Below are 22,586 nucleotides of genomic sequence, written 5' to 3' on the forward strand. Positions count from 1 at the left end.
CCTAGCGATAAGAATCGACGTGGAAATTGATGATGTTGTTAAGTTGAGCCAATTCGACAGAGCCGAAATGGGTGGCCCGCTAAGGGGTGTGGCCCGCTTATGGGTGGGTTACGTTACCCGCTAGAAGAGCGTTGAACAGAAATCCACCGGCTTATTACTAAGGAGATGGAGTCCGTCGATAATGAATTCCCCAGACCCACGTGCCACGGGCCGCGAGGGTCCTTCGGCTCTACTACCGAGTCATGCCGGATGACATCTCGAAAACCAAGCGTATGTTGGCGACAGCGAAGCATGCGATGATGGTGTTGGAGGAAAATCTAAAATTTTAAGACGGACCTTCACGCCTCCATGAGACCAGTCGTTGGGGTTATATACGCTGTCCTTATATATGATATGTTGCATACGGCATATAACCTCTCAGTTTATAAGTACATTGGAAATGTTGAGCTCTAAATAATTTAACTTAGCTTTTCAAACTTACAATAATCAACAGCCAAAACACTCATCTATATCCATAATTCGACTTACTCGGGCTGGCTCAATAAGATTTCCTGCCTCCTGTGAAAATGGCTCATGCTCGTAGCCCACAGAGCGGGTTGAGGATCGAGACTGCAAGCCTACCCCTCAACATAGCTCCGAGAGTAAGTCTGGACTTCTGACTCGAAGTTTTCATTATCTTCATGAACTCGTACTAGGCGACAGGAGGAAGACCTCATAGGGCCAGTGAGAGACGCCTTGGCATCACCGAATGGTGAAGAATTGTCGACGGAGACGACGATTTTGACCTGCAAGACCATGACTCGGAGAACCTCTTTCGCGATTGTCAGCATATGTTCTGTAGCTGTCCGCATCATGTCTATGATGCGGATTGTTTTCAACGCTACTACTATACCGAGCTTCCCACCGTATGGGCGGAATATACGCGTTTCGGATGAGGCTCTGCGGCACCTCCCCTCCGCACTACCTAGCTAGGGGAACAGCTATCCTATGTGCCTACGTTTCGTCCATCATCGCGTGGGAGTGTTGATCATGTTTACTTATTAGCGACGCTAACCATGATCTTTTGGGGTTGCTAGAAAGGTTATTTGTCACCTTTTAAGGCCATACTCTGCGGCAAGCTATACTGGTGGCTCCCGTTGATGAAGAAGCTAAGGAAGGTCTAGACCAATTCGAGAAATCGACGCTATCCTCAACGTTCACTTCTTTGCTTAACGTTCTATGCAACCCGCATCCAAGTTAGGCTCGACAACCCAGTACAATGTAGGACATCTCGATCAGACGGATGCCATCCTATGTCCGCATCAGCGACTAGTTCCGCTGATTCGTCACTGAGGGGTACTCAGAGCATTCAACGAAAAGTGGGGATAGATGAAGAGATGCTGGTCGTGTTGACCCATTTGGTTGAGTCAAAAGGGGAAGAACAGGACAGTCGATCATCTATAAAAGGAGGACCTTCACCTCTTCAGCATCAACTCTCAGCATCATCAGTAAACGTAACAACCAGACCATCCATCACATCGTCTTCTTCTTCTCGTCCTTGAATTCACTTCAAATACTTTCCATAAAAATGCAGATCACCAACCTTCTCACTCTGGCCCTGGCCACTGGCCTGGTTTCAGCCGGATGCTTCACGCATGGCACTGAATGGGCCATCGGCAGTATGCAGGCAATGAAGCTGGCCACGAAGTTCTGCGAGCGCGTCCAGTTGAAGGCAGTCGAAGGCAACAAGCCAATCGAGTACTGTTACAACATGGAATCTCATGGCTGGCTGGCTCACGTCAAGTTCGCTGTTGGCCATGGCGGCGAGAAATTCGAAAAGGTGCCTGAGGAATGCATCACCAGAATGGAGAATTCCATCAAGGACTGCAAGCACGGTGGTGGTTATGAGGATGAAAATGGCTGGTGGTTTATGTAAGTCAAAGTCTGCCCCTATTCCTGAAATCAAAGCATTTCACTAACGATGATGTAGTGCCAATCCTAGCAAGGGCGTGTGCGTCTACGGGGGTCGTCAATACGGGGACCATAACACGACGCATAGCCACCACCAAACTGAACTGAATAGGAGATTGGGGTCAGTTGCAGGTAGGTCCGTTGCAGGCGCTGCGTCAATTGCAGCCACAAATAGCAATCTTTGAGGACATATGGCCATCTATTGGACGTTATGGGCCAATATGACCACCACCTACCGTACCACACAATTTCTGCCTGCAGGGCAGACTCCTTTCATTTTTATCTGTACAAGGCCCTTATAGCCACGATTCACTCCTTACAAATCTTCAGAGATCATTATATATTCAATATAATAACGTAGTCCACGGTCCAATTGCACACTTTGGCAGACCTTATACGACAATGTATAAGTTAATTCAACCACAACGCCTATCATCAATTAAAACTACTCAGAATCGTTCTCTTCAGACGTATCTACATCATTTCCACAAGTGCGCGCATTATGTCCAGGCTCGCCGCAGATTCTACAGCGCCGTACACGCGCAATTCGCCGCCTCGTACGACCACCAATTTGACGAAATTCGTCATGTAACTGCCCATCAACCTCTCGTTGAGACTGTAGGTCCTGTCCAGCTTGTATACGAAGTGACCCTCCACTCTGTAGCTGTTTTTTCTTCGCACGGCGACGTCGACTTAAGGTCTCATTTGCCTTTCGAAGTGATTCGACCTCGCCTTCTAAAAGGGTAAGCCGATGCATAACCTTCGTTGTACCTCGCGCAATCTGATCTATTCCAGCAAAAATTGACGTTGGTGAGCTATTTTGATGTCATACAATCCTATTTTTCACATAATCGGTTTGTGATTGGGCTTCGGTTGGGTTGTTCGGAGTCTTTGATTCCCAAGGGACGGGGAGACCAGCCGAGCTACCCGGAGGTGTTGGCGTATGTAATTTCACATCGAGCTGTGATATGACATAATCTGCATCGTACGGAACTATTCCTACTCCTTGGATATTTGAAACCGTGAAAGTTGCGTTGTACGCGTTTAAAAACGCCGGTAAAAAGTCTTCTTTCGAGATATGACTTACATGTGCTCGCATGAGATCTTCGATTTCTTTTCCGTACGCTCTTTTTAACCCGCGAAAACAACCAACATCAAGAGGCTGGAGCTTATGCGACGAATGAGGAGGCATACAAAGCGTGACGATATTGTTAGCTTTGCAATATACCTCGAAATCGGTCGAGTGACCGTCGAGGATCAATAGGCGATGAGTACCTTTCGTACGAGACTTGGTGTGATGATCGAAGTGTTTTATCCAATCTTCGCCTCTCTCGTTCGTATTCCAGCCATTTTTAGTAACTGCGATAACCCAATCAGGCGGTAATGGGCTGTTTTCGTACCATGACGAGAGGTGGGTTTTGCCGGCGAAAATGATGTACGGAGGGAGGGCATAACCGGACGACCCAACGCCTTGAATAACTGTAACCCATTCCCGATTTCCTTGCTGGGCTTCTCTAGGCCTTCCGCGCCGATCAGAAGTCGTCACGACCATTTCGGACGAGATTTGGCCCATCACAAAACCGGTCTCGTCGAAGTTGTAGATATCCTCCTCCTGGATCGCGTATTTCGCAATTGTATTCCGTACCAGGTCAAACCACGCGCGATACGCGTCGGGGTCTTCGCAGAGGACTCTCTGATAGTCGATCCTTCGATTTAAACGCGTCCGGAGGTCTGGTTGTCGTCTTACGAAGCTCGAGGCCCAGTTGGCGCCGACGCGTCCCGCGTCGCGACTTCGAAGTAATCGGTTGGCCATATCTTCAACACCACTCAATCGGGGAGGAAATGCTCGCGAATCTAGGTCGGTTATATGTCGTACAATTGCCTCTTCTTCGGAAGGAGTCAACTTTTGGGTTGGCGATCGCGTAATCGCTCGAGCGGTTTTACCGTCGCGTCGATACGCAAGGGTTCTAAAAGGTACGTTATAGATCTGACCAGCGCAACGTACACTTAATTTTGGATCAGATTGAAGCGCATGTAATGCTAGAATCATATCACTTTCATTCCAAGAACCAACCATAGTTATGTGGTGAAAAACCGCAGGTCAAAGTGGTAGCGTACGAAAATCTGCCGAAGTGTGCAATTGGACCGTGGACTACGTTATATCAAAGGAGAAAAAGAAATTTCTTTTCCCTCTCTATATCAGAACTCAGCGACATCCAGCCCAAATCGGACATGCTTACACCGTTGACAAGATGTCAGAGAACAGAATGCCATAGGCACCAGTGGGTGTCAGGACACTGAACGCAGGACACCGGCGGGCCGCCGGAGGGGTGTTTCGGACAAAAGACTCCCGAATCATGATTACAATCTATGTGAAGCTTTGGGATGACGAGAGTCAAGATCCTTGGCATCGCCGACCCTGCTGTTATGCCGGGTCCAAGCGGCGGCCTAGCTATCTATATAAGGACCATCTCGAAGTAGGATAGGGAAGGAGTTGTCAGAGCCACAAGTGTCATCCGAGGCGGGCCGGCTTCCACCAGGTAGGAAGCCGTTTGTGGCGGCTAGAGAGCCGCTTGTGGCGAATGAGAGCCGTTGAAGCCGTTTGCAACGGATAGGGAATCGCTTGGTTGCAGATAAGGAGCCGAAGTCGGAGGAATACAGACATACGGAAGCAAACATCCAGAATCCAAGAGAGAACCTCGGCTGGCTATAAGTAAGGAGTCGAGATGAAGGAAGATAGAGAGGGCAGAGATCAATGCATCACCATGGGCACCCCTACCTGAGACCGCCAGTGACCACCCGGTGCTACGTAGGAGGGACGCCCGTTACTCCCCATCACTCTGTACTATTGCCTTCGGCCTAGCCGTACCCTGACACAAGATCTTAACGAGATTTATATTATATTTCGCCCTGACAAAGCTAGTCAATATGTCGTGGGGCTGCGATCTTATACGGGCGAGGCTGTTATATACGGTGGTTATCCGTAGCGCGATTGCCTTCGGGGCGACTGCGTGGCATACTATAAGTGAGGAACCGGCAGGGCCAGCTAAGAGCCTGATGGGGATACAGAACGAGTGCCTCCGGGTAGTCTGTGGCGCCCACAAAGCGACGCCGGTTCGCCACCTGGAAGCAGAAGCAGCAATCCCGCCACTAGACCTCTATCTTAGTGCCCGGGCTGCTAAGTTTGAAGAACGGCTACGGCTTAGCGGGAAGAGAAATCTGCTTCGCAGCGCGAGCGCTAAAGCGTCACATATACTCCGGCAGGATAGGCCGGCGAAGAGGAAGCAGGCGTCGCAGCTACTCCGACCGGCAGGGTACACTATGGAGAAGGAGGCCCGGGGCTCCGAGTGGATGAGTGAGGAAAAGGAGGTCCCGGCTGCCCTCCTCGACCACTGGAGGAAGAGATGGCTCACCGGAGCAGAGCATCACGATCGCCAGCGACGCGCTATCGCTGAGGAACCGGAGGGCCCTTCGATGCAGATACCGAAAGGGGGCAAGTATTTCGGCCTGAACCGACTGGAGGCGTCTACGCTGTGCCAGATCAGGACGGAAAAAATAGGACTAGCAGCCTTCTTATTCAAGACAGGGGCTTTTGGCGTGTACTCGCCGCTATGCCGCTGTGGCGATGCCCCTGAGACGGCAGAGCACGTAATCCTCTTTTGCGGGCTGTTGGAAGGACCGAGGGAACGATTACGGGCCGCCATCGCACCACGGCCACTATACTCTCGCAGAGACCTCGCAACGGCAACAGGAGAACCAGTAGTTAGTGGGACTATTGTAAGATGGCTGCTAGGGACGGGTCGGACAGCTTCAAGGCCCAGATAGCATCGATCTTCTCAGGGGGGACTTTGCTGGTAGGTTGAGAACCAACGTAGTATGGTAGTGAACGCAACGCAGTCGCCAATAGGGCGAACCGACGACGCAGCGTATGTATTTAGTCCAGCCATTAGGGCACGGTTTGACATACGGGAGTACTAGTAGAGGTACCGGGGGCTTCGAGCCTACGGCGTATTTAATAATACAAAATATTATATTTAACTTTCAGCGACGCGCATATATCTGCTTTAGTACAATACCGTCCTCTTCGAAAGAGCTATTCTCTAGTATGTCCGGTGCCTCGCCTTCGGTTGAATTCCATAGATTTAGAAATTAGTAATACCGCCGCCAGGACTTGAAACGACTTTAACTCCTCTAGTATAGAGGATAGATATATCTCCTCGGACTTTACCCCCTTAGAGTTATGCCTTACCTATTGTCACGACCTGGGTTGCATCGCATTGGTAGAGACCTCGATTAGGTGCTATCGACGAAGATTCTACTCTAAGGAGCGAAGGAAAGAAGATCACAAACTTAGGTTTGAGGGAGCGCGACTAAGTCGTCCACGCTTGGCGGGGCTCCTGCAGGGGTTATGATTGGCTTCCCATCTGGCACTGCCATGGCAGGTGTTCCAGCTGTACGTCACCTGGTTGTAGTGAGTCTGCGAGGGTTGACCTTCACACCTATTAGAATTTAGGAACCTAGACTACCCCTTATACTGACGTGGGGTTAGGGTTTTTGGGTGCTCGTTTTCGTTTTTTGGGATATTCAGACGAATTATGTAAGCGCGATCTTAAGGGTATTTAAGACGTTATGTACGTAGTCACTTTCTTGAGAAAAAGATAGAAATCAAGCGGCCTTTTCCACAGTAATCTGAACCAATTTCTCTTTACTTGGACAGGCATTCAATGTCTGACGTACCTGTTGAGGTACTTTTGTTGCCCCTATAGATCTGATTGTGCCTGCTGAGGCCATTGTTCCCACCTTTCACCTGTTGAGGTGATTGTTCAAGGACCTGTTGAGGCAACTTTTCTTCTCTAGCCTGCTGAGGCTCCAGTTGTTCGTACCTGTTGAGGTACTTGTTGTTCTGATCAGGTGTCAGAGAACAGAATGCCATAGGCACCAGTGGGTGTCAGGACACTGAACGCAAGACACCGGTGGGGCGCCGGAGGGGTGTTTCGGACAAAAGACTCCCGAGTCATGATTACAATCTATGTGAAGCTTTGGGATGACGAGAGTCAAGATCCTTGGCATCGCCGACCCTGCTGTTATGCCGGGTCCAAGCGGCGGCCTAGCTATCTATATAAGGACCATCTCGAAGTAGGATAGGGAAGGAGCAGAGATCAATGCATCACCGTGGGCACCCCTACCTGAGACCGCCAGTGACCACCCGGTATTACGTAGGAGGGACGCCCGTTACTCCCCATCACTCTGTACTATCGCCTTCGGCCTAGCCGTACCCTGACATCAGGGCAAGAGCTCTTGATCTTGTTATTTCTTTCCACCTCCCGGATAGTAAGGTCTTGTTGAGGATCTTGTTGTCCGTTGCCATCATCATCTCACCTTAAACCTGCGGGTGGTTTCACTGCCCGTCGTCAATACCCAGTCCTGTAGGAGAAGAGACTACAGAATAACCGGTGCACCTAGAAGCCTTTTAAAGGCCAACCCGAAACCTACGGAGCCTACTAGCCGCTTTAAGGATATAGTACCTAGGAATAAGGGCTCTTAGGTAGTACTTACCTGATACATGACCCCATGGGGGGTTACCCTATAGCTATAGATAAGATAGATAAGAGCTATAAAAGAGCTCTGCCAGGCCAGAATACCTGACCTGCCCATCCTTTCCCAATACAACAATTCACACCCCATATGCACTCGCATCAGAGATCCTTCTTGCCCTGATCAGATCAATAAAAGTACCTCAGCAGGTACGAACAATGGCCTCAACAGGCGAAGGGAATGAAACCAATTACTACTTGCTTGGCCGCTTATTTTTCTCTTTTTTCTTCCTCTTAAGAAAGTGAATTCCTACACAGGCCCTTCAATATCCTCGAAAACACGCTTAAATAACTCATCCGAAAACCGAAAAGCAAGACCCAAAACCCCTGTCCTAAGTCAATATAGTATGAAGTTCAAGTGTAAGTACTTCTTAATACGCGATGCTCCGTTATTAGAATATCCGAAGAAAAACATGCCAAGTCCTCCCAAACTCGCGTATTACACTTCGATCACAAGGGGCTCCTCACCCCTCGCCGTCCTCCACTGATTCGTCGCCACGACAGCAACCTCACAACCCTTGAGAAGAAAGTCCCATTTCTCTGCAAACCCGTCACTGATCTCCCACCCACTCTCATCCCATGGATCCCTCCACACAATTAATCCTCTCGCCTGCGCGTCATAGTGCCCCTCATACAAGCCCCCGATCATATCATCACACAGATCGTCAGTGTCAAACTTGCCAGTGTTCATCATCAAATTATCGCGCAGTTGGGCAATGGGGACGATGTCGATCCACAGATCATGTGGCACTTCCCGCTGGATTCGGGTAGGTTGCAGGGACGGCGGAATGCTGCCAGCGGCCGGCGGAAGTGTTCCTTGGTGTAAGATGGCGCTGCATGCTGTCGGCAGGCAGTGGATGACGGACGGGATGGTCATGTTTATTATCATGACGCGGAGGACGTTGAACTGGATGATGGTGATGAGTTGGTAGTCTGAGGAAAGGGGGAAGACGAGGGGCATCTTGAGGCCACTATTATCGACGCTGTCCCGACTGAAACGAGGGATGACGAGTAGCTTGTCCGAGTCTTGCTGCCTCTCCAACGGCACAAAAGCGTTGACTGCGGGAGAGTAATATGCACGCACCTCTATCATCGGTCGAAGGTTGGCAATTTGTATGGGTTGATGAGTGGTATGTTCGAGCCACTCTGGGCACGGATTGCCTGCTGAAGTCTGGGCAAGCTTGCGTTTCCCTGTTTGCGACAGTCAGAACCATAACATGAGAGGGGTTCATCTATGTGGTATACTTACGCCATGCTCTCTGGTGGAGTCGATTTTGTCGCTTCCTCCTTTCAACCGCAGCTGTGACGCCAGTCCAGTCATCTTGTTTGTCACGGGTCTACGTGGACTGATTATGAGCACTCTTGGCTTAACTGAACCGGGATCGGAAACCACCAGGCGAGCTCAAAGGACAGGTCGAGAAGCAAAAATGTTGATGTACTGCGACTATTAGAAGATGGAATTCTGGCTGCCAGGTTGGTGCACGGCGCGGGACTTGTAATGCACCTTGCCTATACGCCGATGCGAAGGATCCTTGTTACAGCCAAGGATGGAATCAGGGCAAATAATACCAAAATACCACCTCGAGGTAAGATGAGATGCAGGAAAATGGATGGAGCGGACGCAATTTCTCGAGATGTGCTGGAGGTAAGCTCGGCATCGGGGTAATTCAAAGGAGATCATTCCATTTGAGAGGTACGTATATTGCGCCCGAGAGTCAGGTACTGCGCAGTTCAGACAAGGGGTGCATCCTAGACTAAATCCTGATTGCTGGGACTAATGCAGCCTGCTTACACGCCATCGCCTCATACGGATTAGCCTGCAGGTATACATCTTGCAGCGTACTTGACGATCTGTATTAGCTGAGATAATTTGAAGCTCTACAAGAGTACAAGGAACATTTCGGGGCTACGAAAGGGAATTCTTGACGGTCATGACCGACTTGAAAATACTATTTAAGGCATTGTGGGCCACTTTGTTGTTGCAAGTGTAGATTCTCATAACTCAACTCAGCTTTTCACACTTTGAATTGCAGCTTCTAACCTAGCTCCCAGTGCATATCAGCTACCAAAAACATGTCTTCGCCGCCAACTTACGAGAGTTTCAACCCAGGCAACGACCTTCCTTCATTGGCGGGAAAGGTGGTTCTCGTCACAGGAGGTACGATCCCTCAACCTACCTATTAGTGATCTCTATCTATGGAATTTGTATTGACAAGTATCAACCAACAGGAACCGCAGGTCTCGGCAAAGCTTCCATAGAGACACTCGCCAAACATGGCCCAGCCCACATCTACTTCACCGGTCGCAACGTCGACGCAGCCAACTCCCTCATCGCCAACGTAAAAAAGGTTGCCCCCTCAGTCTCACTTACATTCCTCGAAATGGATTTCAGTTCTCTAGCCTCGGTGAAAGAAGCCTGCAGCAAGTTCGTCCACGACCGTCTCGATATTCTGATGTGCAATGCTGGCATCATGGCCGTGCCGCCGGGGCTCAGCAAAGACGGCTACGAGACTCAGTTCGCCACCAACCACCTTGCTCATGCTATGGTCATCAAACAGCTTCTACCAGTTATGCTGCGCACTGCCGAACTACCGGAATCAGACGTGCGGATTTTGTCTCTGACCTCGTTGGGCTGGAAGGCCCATCCGAAGAGTGGTATGATCTTCTCCGACTTGGAAACGCCACAGGAATCTATACTGGGCAACTGGTTGAGATACGGGTAAGCATGACCCTAGAAATCCGATGACAGCTTTCCATATTTTTCTGGCCTTGTCAAGACTGCCGAACAACTGTACTAAGCCTCCCTTCTGTCTTAGACAAAGCAAGCTAGCCAACATCATCTATGCCGCCGAGCTCGCGAGGCGCCACCCGAGCTTGAAAACCGTGTCTGTCCATCCAGGGGTCGTCGAGACGGGCCTTGTTACGAACCTGCCAAAGTGGACTCAGAGGGCTGTCTGCATAATCAATGCTCTTCAGGGGGTCACCCTCATCAAGCCGGAACAGGGCTGTTTCAACCAGGTTTGGTTAGCTGCTGGGGTCAAACAGAGCGAATTGGTGAATGGGGCGTTCTACTTGCCTATTGGCATTCTGGCTAATGATAAGCTGAACGATACCGCTATGAGCGAGAAGTTGGCCATGGACTTGTGGGATTTTACTGAGAAGGCTTTGGATCAGTTTTGAGGACTTTTGCATTAAACGGTGGTTCTTTTGTATTTCAATGCTATATGCATTTGGCTCTATAGACTATAGATTCTACTTCACTTCTCATCTTAGCATCTGTGTTATATTTTCAAGAATTACACGGAATGCTGTGGTAAGCTTAGCGTGGACATAGATTGGGAAATACTTTGTTTCTAACAGTGCAGACAAGTCTAGGGCGCTGCATTTATTGTATATCGTGAGATCCGGATCTGTTGGCATTCTGACTACATCGTTGGTTGGAATGTATAAGTACCAAAAAGGCCTGCAGGAGCCCCACTAAATACATACGCATGCCCCAATACACTGGGCACCTGAGGCGACCAAATCCCCACGCGTATTAGGTCGTATAGTCATGGAGGATTGTGATGTTGATTGAGCTAAGTTGAGCTACGTCAGGTGCAGCGGCAGAATCTACCTATATAACCAGTGTACATTACGCCGGAGTAACTAGGGCTCCGCCAGTGGACTGTGTGCCACCAGTCCTCTGTTATATAGTTATGAACGCGAGGTGGTTCTACAAACTCGAAGCCTATCTTGTACATGCCTAGATGTTTTTAGAATGGCCTGCCCCTGCGGCAGGACAATATTAGGCGGTTTTCATCCAGTATCTCTGCTGCCACTAGAGAAAGGATGTTATACACTGCACGATGGATGTCTACATTCTGCGTGGAATGATGGTGGAAACGAAGAAAATTGACCAATGCTTTTGATCTCGTATCTAGTACCACTGGCCTATCCGAACCTCTGCACCACTGCTAGCCGGAGACCAAGACCGCGTCATTGAATCGGTGCAGTGGTTCATGGACGGGTACTACGGCCGCACCGTCAACAAGACCGCGCTCCTGGAACTCATCGCCGAGAACGAGGAGACTGTCTCGTTGATCACGCCCAGGGTCCCTTTTCATATACCCTGGCGAGGTATACATGGAACAGTCAACATTTTCCCTGTGTTTGAAGTAGACTACGTAACCTCACCGTGATGATGTGTCGTGTAAGTTCTTTTTGCGGCCTCGACAAAAGCCACACAAGTTGTCCGAATAAATCACACCGCGTCCTTGTAGTAGAGCTCTTGATGGAAATACAACCTCTTCTTTTGGCCTTCCCACCAAATCTTATACTCGCTTGCTGACAGCGCATGCATCAAAATGTATGCCAAGTCGAGCACCTGATCTAGGATGCCTTGTCAGTTAAGCCCTACGATCTCTTGGCGCCTCCACAAGCATCAGCCACTGTGTCCATTACTTGAAAATAAGATGATCGTCAAACCTGTTTCTTCAACGTTTAGAAGTCGGATTCCACCATATCACGTGTAGAGTCAACCTGACGCGTGGCCACAGCGTTAATCATCCATAGGTCGATGTGCGTCCCATAACTTCATATTGAGCTTACGTACATTCTGCGCTAAAGAGCCCTCTTCCATCACGTTAAAATTATCTCTGATGCCGAATTAATTACTCATGTAGCCAGGCCAGTCCCCGTTGAATGCCCCGCTATGGAAAGCTGCCCGCGTACAACTATCGGACCGTCTTGGACTCTTAGTTGCACAGCAGCTGAATTTTGCTTAACGCAGACCCGTTAGATTTAGAAGCCACTGCACATACTGACGAAGGAAAATATGATGTCGATTTTTACTTTAGAGACTAATTCATTACTAATCATAGGTTTAACTACGTGGTCGATGCATACCTGCATAGGGCTGCATAGCACAGTGCCAAGTCTGGGGAATGTGGGTACTCTGTCGAGCTCTGAGTAGTATTAACCTCAGTCGTATGTCGGAGTGAAGAAGCACACGACCCACGAGCTAGCAATGATATAAATCTTCAATAGAGCCACGCACAATCCAAGTCAAAGAGTAAGCTACTCATTTCCTCAAACTAATATTGAAATTCTAATAACTCAGTTTCAATACCACAGTTGCATCATCTATATACATCCCAAACTGATGATCTCGCTCGGGCATATCATCTCACCAGGCCACGGCAGCAGACCATCAAGAACGCCGCCAAGTGCTTGCAGACCGCTGAAGAAGAAGAAGAAGAAGAAGACGGGGCCCAATTCTAAGCCTATGCCCTAAACCACCGAAAAAGTGTGGTGCCATTATGCGCCGAGTGATGAGCATGTCCGTCGAGTGCATATGGATCGAGCTGGCTTATCTGGGCGCTTCTCCAGCCGTTCAGCCTCTCATGCTCCTCGTACTAACCTCCCCTTCTTCCTCGGCTGGTGCTTCGGCGACGACGGTGCTGACATTAACAATGCTCTCTCTACGTCCGCCCATTAGGCCATCGATGCCGAGTGCCACCTCACCAACTCTGCGCAGTACCGCCAGCAGCGCACCGCGTAGATCTGCGCTGACCTCCTTGCCAAGCAGCTCGACGACAAGTGGGTAGAAAGCTCTAAGATGCTCCTCGAACTCCTTATCCGGCCATGTCGAGTATCCCTCGAGTACATCGACCACCACTGGTCGCCAGGCCACGATGTTGCGTTGTTGCGACTCCTCCTCGAGTGCAAGGTACCCCTTTATGACATCCTTGCAAAGAGGCACAAGAGCCTTCTCCACTTCAGGCCGGCTCTCAGCGCGTGATGGCGATGTGTCGGCAAACATACGGAACAGGATTTGGATGTATGTGGCAGCTGAACCGCTCTCTTGCTTAAGGAGATTCGGGGGTTGTTTCATAAACCCTTCACGCCAAAGCCGCATGCGAAGTTCCTTGTCGTTATTGAATCGTCGTGCAAACAAGAACGACTTCTTCAGCAAAGCCATCAGACGCAGCAATTCCGCAGATGGTATCTGGGAATAAACCGTGTCATTAGAGAAGAGCTCGTTGACTGTCTCAATCATCAAAAGCTGCAGCACGCATCGTGAGATGATGCGGTTGAAGAAGCGACGGCGAGCGGCAGTTACTACCACCGGCTGCTGTTGCAAAGACGAAGAAGGTTTGTAATCTTCCAACGGCGTCGTGGCCGAGGTAGCGGTTGGCGTATCGAGGTTGTCTTCGTCACCGGAATTGAGTGTTGTCTCGGAGCCAGAGCCAAACTCCGACGGGAGACCGTTCTTCTTTGTCCCGTTGATCTTCAGCGATCTCTCATCGGCCGGTGTCTCACTTGTGGGGCTCAGCGGGATATCGAATCCCAGGCCGTTCGATGTTGGCGAGAGAGAAGCCGGAGCGTTGATCGTCGTGGCTGAGAATAGCTGATAGGCTGTGGTCCTCTCAAACAGCTCACAGAATGCGCCAACAATCTTGGACCAGTGCCCAGCGTTGAATTTGGTAACGTTCTGGAGGATGAGCTGTTGCAAGCAATTACTACCTATCCTTGCGATCGTGTCATTTTCCTGGCATATGCATAGAGCAAGTAACTCAAGGAAACGATCGAGCATATACTCGAGTGCGTTGAAGTAGTGTGTGAAGAGAATGATCATGTTGCGCAGGGCTTGGATCATGGTCGTGGAGAGCCAAACAGACAACTCCTCATGGTTGAGGGCATTGGACATTTCTGGCCGCGATCGTAACACCATGAAAATGGGGTAAAGTTGCTGCCTCCATAAAATGTCCCAGAAATCGGGTGGGAAGTCACCACCGTACTTCAGCAAGGCCTCAAAGAAGTAGTTTAGTGCGTTGGACCGGACCTCGAGATCCTCACCCGTCATCAACACATCGTGGAAGGCAAACAAAATCGGGAACCAAAATCCCTCCTCGACCGATGTCCCACTCTGTTGTCTCGACAGGGCATCCGGCGATTTCAAGTTGGTGCCATCTGAAGATGGTGTCAAATGATGCTTTTGTGATAGAGGGCATTCAGGCGTCTTGAGCATGCGAGGTATGATTGATTTGAGTGTCTCCATAGCCTGTAGACTCTTCTTCTGGAAGTTGATGTTCTTGGAAAATTCGGTCAGGCAGACGATCAGGTCCGTGAAGGCGCCTTGTGAGATGACTACACCGAAACGTGTCCGGTACACCAAGGTCACGTTCTCGTAAGCTAGGGTGACGATCGTCTCGTGAGGGTCTCTCGCAGCGACCGTAAACACGCCAAACATTGTCCTCCATCCGGAGCGGATATTTTCGCCTCGTGCTTGAATCATCTGGATCAGACAGCGGAGAGCCATGTCCTTGACAGTCACGTTGCTGGAGTTGGCCATCACATGCTCGAATGGCTTAAGGAAGTCTTTTTGAAACTTGAAACCAGGCAACTCCTCAATCTCCATGAAACGCATGGATAGCTGTCTCAAGGAGTCGAGGGCGAAGTAAACGATGGCAGTGTTGATGTGGCAGCCGACTTTGTTGAAATGTTGGCCGAGAACGGCCCAGATGTTCGTCCACTCGAAGCGCACTCGTGTCATGTTGTAGTAGCTGATCTCGACTATTTTCTGCAAGCTATACGTACGCGGCGAGTCGTTGGAACCGGAAACCTTGATCTCGTCCCAACTTACCTCGGTGAGAGCCTTGGCAAAGTGAACGATCGCTTCACCATTGAGATTGGCCGTGTTGCTGAATATCCGGTCAACACTCTTGATAACTTCGTCAGATCGGCTCTCGAGCGCGATTTCCATGGAGAAACCTTTAGGTCCTGTGTTGGCCCGAGTTCGACGCCGTGATGAAGCTGTCGATTTACGCGATTCGTTCGTGGTCGTTCTTTCCAGTGGCATGAAACGAGCTTTGGATACGTCAGGCACGGCTCCTTCATCAACTCCGCCAGAAATCAGCTGCAGTCGATCAAGCTGACTGATGCACATAAGCACGTCCTTCCACGATTCTCTCAAGTAGTTGCCCTCGGTTTGGCCTAGATCAAGGATCACTCTGAGTGCTTCGACGTTCTTGGCCAAAACCTCTTGAGGGTTGTTGAGATTGGTAGCGTTCTTCAACGCCGTCATGAAGGCTTCTCTCGCGGTTGAGAGATCAAACAGGCAGGCGATCCTAGTCGCTTGTTTCATGCCCTCCAGGCACATTCGGTTGACCTCCAAGTTCTGTGCCTTCTGCATCTGACCCGACAAAGCTGAGAAGAAGGACATCCATGTTACATCGAACATGGGCCCAACGTGTCTGAAAGAGGTGGCGGGAATGAACTTGATACCGGCCTTCGCAGCATTGCGCCGTTGATTCCTGAACAAGTTCTTGAACAGTTGCTCAGAACGCAAGGCAATCTCTTCGGACTGCTGCACATACGCTTCTCTCTGCAGATCGCGGCCCACGTTGGAGAAGGCTTGTCCAAGACCCGCAGCAAATCCGCTGTATGAAGGCTGGCCGGGAACGATTCCAGCGGCGGCAGCAGCCTCGCGCTCGCTCTTGAGAACAATCTCGTTTGAAGCAATCTCATCGTATATCGCGACGAGGTAATCGTCGGGCAAATTCGCGTTGTCGTTGATACCCCTATTGTTCTTGATGAAGTCCTCCTTTGTCATGCGTCTTACAATATTGCTGCTATGCAAGTCCGTGTTCAGCAAGATAACCGAGTAGGACAACACGTATGCTGTGTCCGCATTGGCAAACGCGTTGGGATTGCCCATGACGTAGCGGTTGGCAAACTTCAACATGTATCGATCAATCTTTTGAGCTTCGCCTGGTAGTCGGAAAGACTGGAGGAATTGGCGCAAAGAATCGACGAAGCGCCTCTTGGTGAAGTCCATCGTGTCGACAAATGCGTGCATGATCTCGATGTTCTTGGGATCACCCTCGCCCAGATACTCGCCGATCTGCGCCTTGTCGAGTCGGTCATTGGAGACCAAAAACCTGGCAATATCCTCTGGGCTGTCGCTGGGGATGAAGCCCTCCTTGAGCAGAAGCTTTATGCCCTTCTTGGGTTTCTCATTGAAGGCTCGAATAGCATTGGTCAAGGCCGTTTTCCTCGCTTTCTCTCTTTCCAATTGAGCGGGATCATCTTCAATGACAGGAGTGGATGGAGGTAATGGGGTCTCCATACGGGACACACTATCGCTGACCGAGGGGTCTATCGATTCCCGCATATCTTCCAGGGACCCCCGTGTTTCGCCTTCGGGTCCACCTGTGGCTTCCGGTCGTCCAACCGTAGACCAGTTCACCAGCGACCGTAACGCATCAACCAGGGAGTCCAGTGCTGCCCTTTTGATAACGTATTCCTTTGGGATCTCGGACTCGGACTCGTTGGGAGGGACTATGTGCACAACAGTGAGAGGTGGCGGTAGCATTCCTTTCAGCTGCCACTCAGAAGTATGGCTAGGGTTGACAATCTTTTCTTCATACAACTGTTCCTGGGCTGAAGTTACGTGGACCGGAGCGGAGGCTAATTTAGACAGGTCCTCAATGATGGTTTGGAAGATGTTGGCAACATTTCCGTCGCAGTCATAGTTGAGATACGTCTCGACCAAGCCACGGTGATCGTTACAGTAGCGATTCAGTATGTTGACAAAGTACAGCTTCTGGGACAAAGGCGCTGTGCGCCTGGCTAAAAGAGCGAGATATACCTCATTAAGGAAGACCTCGATCTCCTTCTACAATTTCATCGCACATTAGTCAAGAATCAAAAATTGGGACGAAGTCCAAACTTACCTTAAACGGTGCTCGCATGAACTTCAACATCAACCAGAAAATCTCGCAGCAGACTTCAAAGACGCGGTCTACCGAGCTCGCCCCATTCCTCGTAATGCTAAGACACAGATAGAATTTGATGGCCTGGAGAAAGCTCGTAGGCTCATTACTTTTGGTGTTGGTAATTGTACATAAGGGGGAAGTGAAGACGAGGATGTGGTTGTTTAGCAGCGAACGAATAAGGTGAAGAGATATTAACTTGGAGCGCATGGGCTGGCCGCGAATGTCGTATAATTGATCGGGAGGCAGAATCTTTGTTGATAAATTGCAGAAGGACCGAAACACGAGGTACGCGTCCCGAATGTACACCTCGTCCTCGGCATCAAGAGTCTCGACCGTCTCTTCCGGAGCTGTGTCGCCCGTTGTCTGTTCCGATATACTCCTAGCCACCTTCTTCACAGGCTTGATTTGTGTCACCATTGTGGGCCCGTCACCGAGGTTCGAGTCGTCGAAACTCTTTCGGTTCTCCAGGTCTTTGAGGGTCAGTTTGGCGCCAGCGCCGGCGCCGCTGTCATTGGCATTGTCCGAGGGAGCAGCTTCGGCAGTTTTAGATGCGGCTTCGCCTGATGGGGCATCGGGCGATCCCCCACTTTCTCCGTCTCCATCGGTGCTGTTCTCGTTCCCATTCACGGAGTCGGGACCATCAAAAGTAACATTGCTCGAACTATGCTTCAAAGTCGAGAGATTCAGACGTGATTCTTTCATGTGCAATCTTAGTTTTACCCGTTCGAAGACCATGCCCACCATCTGCGTCAAGGTGCCCTGCGCAGCTTGCTGCGTGTCGGTGCTTCTCGATAGGAGGAAGACGTTGTAGACCTGGCGGACAGCCTTGAGCAAGCCAGCGCCATGAACAACAATCTTGTCATTGAGTACAGCTGCCAAGAGGGCCTGCACAATGTGGCGCTGAACATCGACGGGTGTGGTTTCACCTTGGAAGCAGTCGCATATTGTGTCAATGGCTCGGTCTATTAAAGGGGCTTGTTCGGTGCCAGTTTGTGGTGTCGCGCCCGAGGTCGACGGGGCCGAGAAGTACGACGAGGAAATCAACTTTCCCAGACAATCGAGAGCCGTGTTACTCAGCTGGCTGCTGCCAGACTTGGTGGCCAGCTGCAGAGGCGCAAAGACGAGATCTGGGTCGGGTAGTTGAGACCCGCCTTCCTTGATGGCTTGCAAGGCCGTTTCGGCGAGTTCAGCCAGCTGCTTGTTCCTTTGGGCCTCCTTTGAAGTATGGATGGCCTCGAGGGAGGACACCACGAAGACGAGAGAGCTCATCGTAGCCGCGTATTCGAGGGTATGTCAGGGGCCATTCGGGAAGGATGATGAAGTAGCGACGGAGCGTTGGTAGGGCCGTTGTTCTTTGCACCGCGTTGACACGCGCACTGGTCAGCTTTCAATTGTCAGCACCAAGGTTCGCAACAAAGGCTGATTGTGCTCATGCGCAGGCAACAACAACAACAATTGGCTCCGTATTGTATTGATTATCGTACAGTAGGCGGGATTCGACGTCGAACGCAGTGAGACGCAATCCAAGCCCAGGCGTGGAAGGGCTAGAAATATCAAATATGGCAATGTCACGGAAGTCGGAGCTTCTGGGCTTCGCAATCAAATGCTCCAGCTGTCCTGATGAACCCGGCAACGCTACTTTTTGGGCAGGGGCTCTTTCCTCATTAATTGAAGATCAGACAAGGACAAGGATCACCTCCAAGGGCCTCACTAGAACCCAAATTCAATGTCACATGACGCCCACGTGTGGCGCAGTCTCTGCTCTACAGCATTCACGTACATCCAATTATTTGCCTTGTATGGGCTGGAATTCACGGTACAAGGATCGCGATAATACGCTGTAGTCTGTAGGCAACAACTCTTGGAGACTTAAAACACCACGACACACTCAATACCGGATTTTTAAACTCGGAAACTCCATGGAAGCCGTCCTCATTAAGCCCAAAGATTTCTTTGGAATGCACGCAAGTGCACCCATTCGAAGTGCCGTCTTCCAAGCCGCCCTTAGGGCACGCAGACCATCTTTCGGCGTATCTTAGTATGCACTCTAACCCATCTACGTGTTGCAGGCGTTGTATGTGGTTAGGCCTTTTAACAGGGAAGTATTGCTGGTACTTCTTGTTTAAGTGACAATAATACACTGCGCTGGACGTGGGGCTCCTCCCCGACTTGGCCACACAGGTCTGAGTACATCGTTAAGGGGTCACGACCTTAGATACTCGAGCAGGGTATTATATATAAATAAAAACCAAAGTCTCAGGTTCACGTTTTTTTTTCATCCTCACTATTTATATCTCTAAATTCTACGTACAATTGGCAACTGACTGAAGTACCTAGGTATTAAACTCTAAATAGGGCCCTGTAAAAGGGTGACATAATCCCGTCAAAAAGGGGCATTCCTTCGTGCCTAACGCAGAACTATGCTATAATTTCTATGCAGTATGCGGTCTTTATATCTATCCCATGGACCTTAAACAGCAAAACGCTACCTCCCAGGAATCACCATCTGAAGCTTTCCTCAAAATACTCTACATCCGCTCCGCTCCCCAAAATCTCCACCACCGCCCTCCTCGCATCATCCGCCATTCTGGCCGGCCCACACGCCACCACCGCAATACTCCCCCTTGCCCCAAAATCCCTCACCGCATCCTCAATCTCCGCATGCACATCCGGTCTGTCACGCATGACCCTGACCTCCTTCGGCAACTCAACCCTCCGCTCCCTCGTCGTAGGCCGCGTTATGTATACATCTAGCCCCAACTTCTCGTCAAACAAGACGTTACCAAAATCTTCCTTGGCAACAACGCCCGCAAAGGCGGGCTCGCGCACTGCCCACACGATGCGGATAGTTTTCGCGGTGCTTTTGGTGAGAGAGGACAGATGTGCAAGCGGGACCACAATTCCGCTGCCACCGACGACGAAGAGGACCGTTTCGAACTGGTGGAGGGGCTGCGAGCGGCCGTAAGGTCCCTCAACGAGCATGCGCAATGAAGCGGGACGAGGCCAGGAAGCGGCGGCGGCGTCGCGGAGACGGCCAGTGAAGCTATCGTAGGGGCGGATGAGGAACAACATGGTGAGATTCTCGTTGCGGGGATATTCTTCCTCGAGGAGAGTATCCTGGGATAGGAGGGCCGCCGCTTCCTCGGCAAGTCCGGAGTTGGGACGGAGGCTAGTTGCCCTGGCGCGGCCGTCGTCGTTGCTGATTGAGGCCATGGTGAAGGGGTGGCTTTCCCAGAAACGGGCGTCGCTTAGGAGGTGCAAGTAGTAGTATGTACCTGGCCTTGGACGATACAGGCTTTGGGAGCATGGGATGTAGAGACGCACCATGTTAGAGTCTGGATCGTAAGTAGCTTTGGCACGGGTATTCCAGAAGGCGCGGTTGAATGCGAGAGTGCGCGTTACCCTCATAATGCGATCGAGGGCCCATATAGAGCAAGAAACCCAGAATAGACGGTCCCAAGGAAATCCAAAACTCGAAATGTGGCTGGTAAGTGATCAGCAAGAGTAGTGGAGTAATGATTCGTCATAAGGCATTCGACTGCCAACTCACCCCAGCATGGAAAACAAGACCAGCACAGAAAGCGCGATGTGCAGGGCTAGGAAGGCTTCGTAGGCGTTTCGGCGCATCCAGTAGAGTGATAAGGGCAGCAGGGTACACATGGTTATCGTTGCCTGGAAATTGTCAGCCAACATCCAGGTTGTGGAGAGCAAAAAGGGTTTATCTACCATTTCTCCAGTAATCCACCACAGTTCAGTCCAGTATTGCGCAAACTGAGTCCAGCCCCCGCCTAGGAGAGAATTAGGACATGTCGGGAGGAAGTCTAATGAGTGCCTTTCACTTTTACCTACTATCAAATACTAGGATAGTGTAACCGATTGAGTGAACGACGGCTTGCACTGTCGAAACTCTCGCCACCCATCGATGGAAGTTATTATACGTTCCAAAGTCCCAGCCGGTCAGTTCCATCATCAGGTTGTTCCGCATGCCAAAAAGCCAGATGATCGGGAAATTGGCAAAGGATACGATGCCTGTGCGGTCTGATATGTACCGCCATGCTTGCGGCCATACATCAGGATAGCTGGATAACACAGTCAGTCATCCAGTCTCTTGGGACAGCCACGAAAAAGGGGCAAATACGCACTACAGGTTGCCCGGAAAGATGTGATAGCCGTGGACACAGAAGAAAATATTGATGGCAATAAAGACCAAGATACTCAAGCTCTGTATTCGTGGAGGAACCGTGTACCACCCGAACGGCTGGGCATTGCGGTATCCGAATGCAGCGGGTATTGACACGTGTCGCTTCCACCAAAGATACAGATGGCTGGGACTTCTTGCTTCCTTGTCAACCTGACGAGCATCGTCCCCAGGTTCGCCGAGAGGGATTGCTTGCCACCCTCGTCGTTTCGCCATGCCAGTGCAACCTAGTGACACCACGAGACGGCTGAGCAGGCCAATGGCCATGACCAGGACCCAAAACACGACCACTGCGGACCTGTAAGACTGACTATCAGCAAGGCCTTCCGAAAATCGAAAATCGAAAATTTTGAGAGAAAACCATACCCGTATATGTAATGATGTCGATAAACGTATGACCAAGAGGCCTCCACGAAGTCAGCAAACCCATTTCATATTCACCACGAGCACGTACAATCGTATTATAAGCCAACTCAAAGAAGCCATCCTCCGCAACCACAGCCTCCTCGAACCTCTTCTTGTCCTCCCACTCATCCTGCCCAAACCTTTGCACAAGTGCGATCTCATCCTCCGTATAATTAGCCAGAACTTCCTCAAACGGCGGAAGCGGGACTTGCACGGACGTCCGACACGTCTCATTATGCGCATCCAATCCCGACGTCCTCTCCTCCGGCGTGCAATACACCTTCGTGCACAAGTACAGCGACGTGACTGAAATCCGGCTGCGACACATCCTCAATTTCGGCGAGCCGCCTATGCCATTTGCATCGGTGAACTCGAGGGGTCGGATGACCATCTGGCATGCCTCGAAACAGGGCGCCCCGCGCAGATCATGTCCCGTCGCTGCGGCACTGATGGCCGTCAGTGCAGACAGAGCGATTTGAGGGCGCATCGCGACGAGGAAACAGCCGATGGCTGCTGTCGCTGCTGCTTTGAGATCCTGGCTGGTGGTGGTGCGAAAACGTCGAGGTGGTGTGGAGAATCGAGGACATGGGAGATCTTATCAGATAATCGATCCATCTGCATCGCGGCTAGACTTGCCATTTTCGGTTCCGATGGGCCAACCCGGATTTAGTAATTGTC

The 22,586-nt window shown here is 50.6% G+C and overlaps 5 protein-coding genes across 5 annotated transcripts; 2 read left to right on the forward strand and 3 right to left on the reverse strand.

Moving 5' to 3' along the window:
* Positions 1-1,567: 1,567 nt before the first annotated feature.
* On the forward strand, positions 1,568-2,135 carry BCR38DRAFT_498615 (uncharacterized protein; the record flags this gene model as incomplete). The annotated part of the gene is made up of 3 exons (XM_040864791.1): positions 1,568-1,911; positions 1,970-2,082; positions 2,116-2,135. 3 exons carry the CDS (start codon positions 1,568-1,570, stop codon positions 2,133-2,135), a joined length of 477 nt encoding a protein of 158 aa, XP_040712333.1.
* A 5,848-nt stretch (positions 2,136-7,983) lies between these two features.
* Positions 7,984-9,375, reverse strand: BCR38DRAFT_460406 (uncharacterized protein; the record flags this gene model as incomplete). The annotated part of the gene is made up of 4 exons (XM_040862410.1): positions 7,984-8,505; positions 8,629-8,735; positions 8,794-8,881; positions 9,337-9,375. The coding sequence occupies 4 exons, from the start codon at positions 9,373-9,375 to the stop codon at positions 7,984-7,986; spliced, it is 756 nt and encodes a 251-aa protein (XP_040712334.1).
* A 61-nt stretch (positions 9,376-9,436) lies between these two features.
* BCR38DRAFT_376063 (short-chain dehydrogenase/ reductase-like protein) lies at positions 9,437-10,953 on the forward strand. The gene is made up of 3 exons (XM_040857346.1): positions 9,437-9,702; positions 9,774-10,263; positions 10,361-10,953. The coding sequence occupies exons 1-3, from the start codon at positions 9,618-9,620 to the stop codon at positions 10,722-10,724; spliced, it is 939 nt and encodes a 312-aa protein (XP_040712335.1). The 5' UTR covers positions 9,437-9,617; the 3' UTR covers positions 10,725-10,953.
* Positions 10,954-12,918: 1,965 nt separating this feature from the next.
* Positions 12,919-18,574, reverse strand: BCR38DRAFT_488781 (uncharacterized protein; the record flags this gene model as incomplete). Its single annotated transcript, XM_040864319.1, has 2 exons — positions 12,919-17,205; positions 17,264-18,574. The coding sequence occupies 2 exons, from the start codon at positions 18,572-18,574 to the stop codon at positions 12,919-12,921; spliced, it is 5,598 nt and encodes a 1,865-aa protein (XP_040712336.1).
* Positions 18,575-19,337: 763 nt separating this feature from the next.
* BCR38DRAFT_445457 (ferric reductase like transmembrane component) lies at positions 19,338-22,472 on the reverse strand. Its single transcript, XM_040861014.1, has 7 exons — positions 21,958-22,472; positions 21,870-21,910; positions 21,448-21,801; positions 21,155-21,384; positions 21,032-21,093; positions 20,856-20,977; positions 19,338-20,789 (listed from the first exon to the last, which is right to left on the reverse strand). The coding sequence occupies exons 1-7, from the start codon at positions 22,393-22,395 to the stop codon at positions 19,805-19,807; spliced, it is 2,232 nt and encodes a 743-aa protein (XP_040712337.1). The 5' UTR covers positions 22,396-22,472; the 3' UTR covers positions 19,338-19,804.
* Between the last annotated feature and the right edge of the window lie 114 nt (positions 22,473-22,586).

This window comes from Pseudomassariella vexata, assembly GCF_002105095.1.
Source record: "Pseudomassariella vexata strain CBS 129021 chromosome Unknown BCR38scaffold_13, whole genome shotgun sequence".
Taxonomy (NCBI): Eukaryota; Fungi; Ascomycota; class Sordariomycetes; order Amphisphaeriales; family Pseudomassariaceae; genus Pseudomassariella; species Pseudomassariella vexata.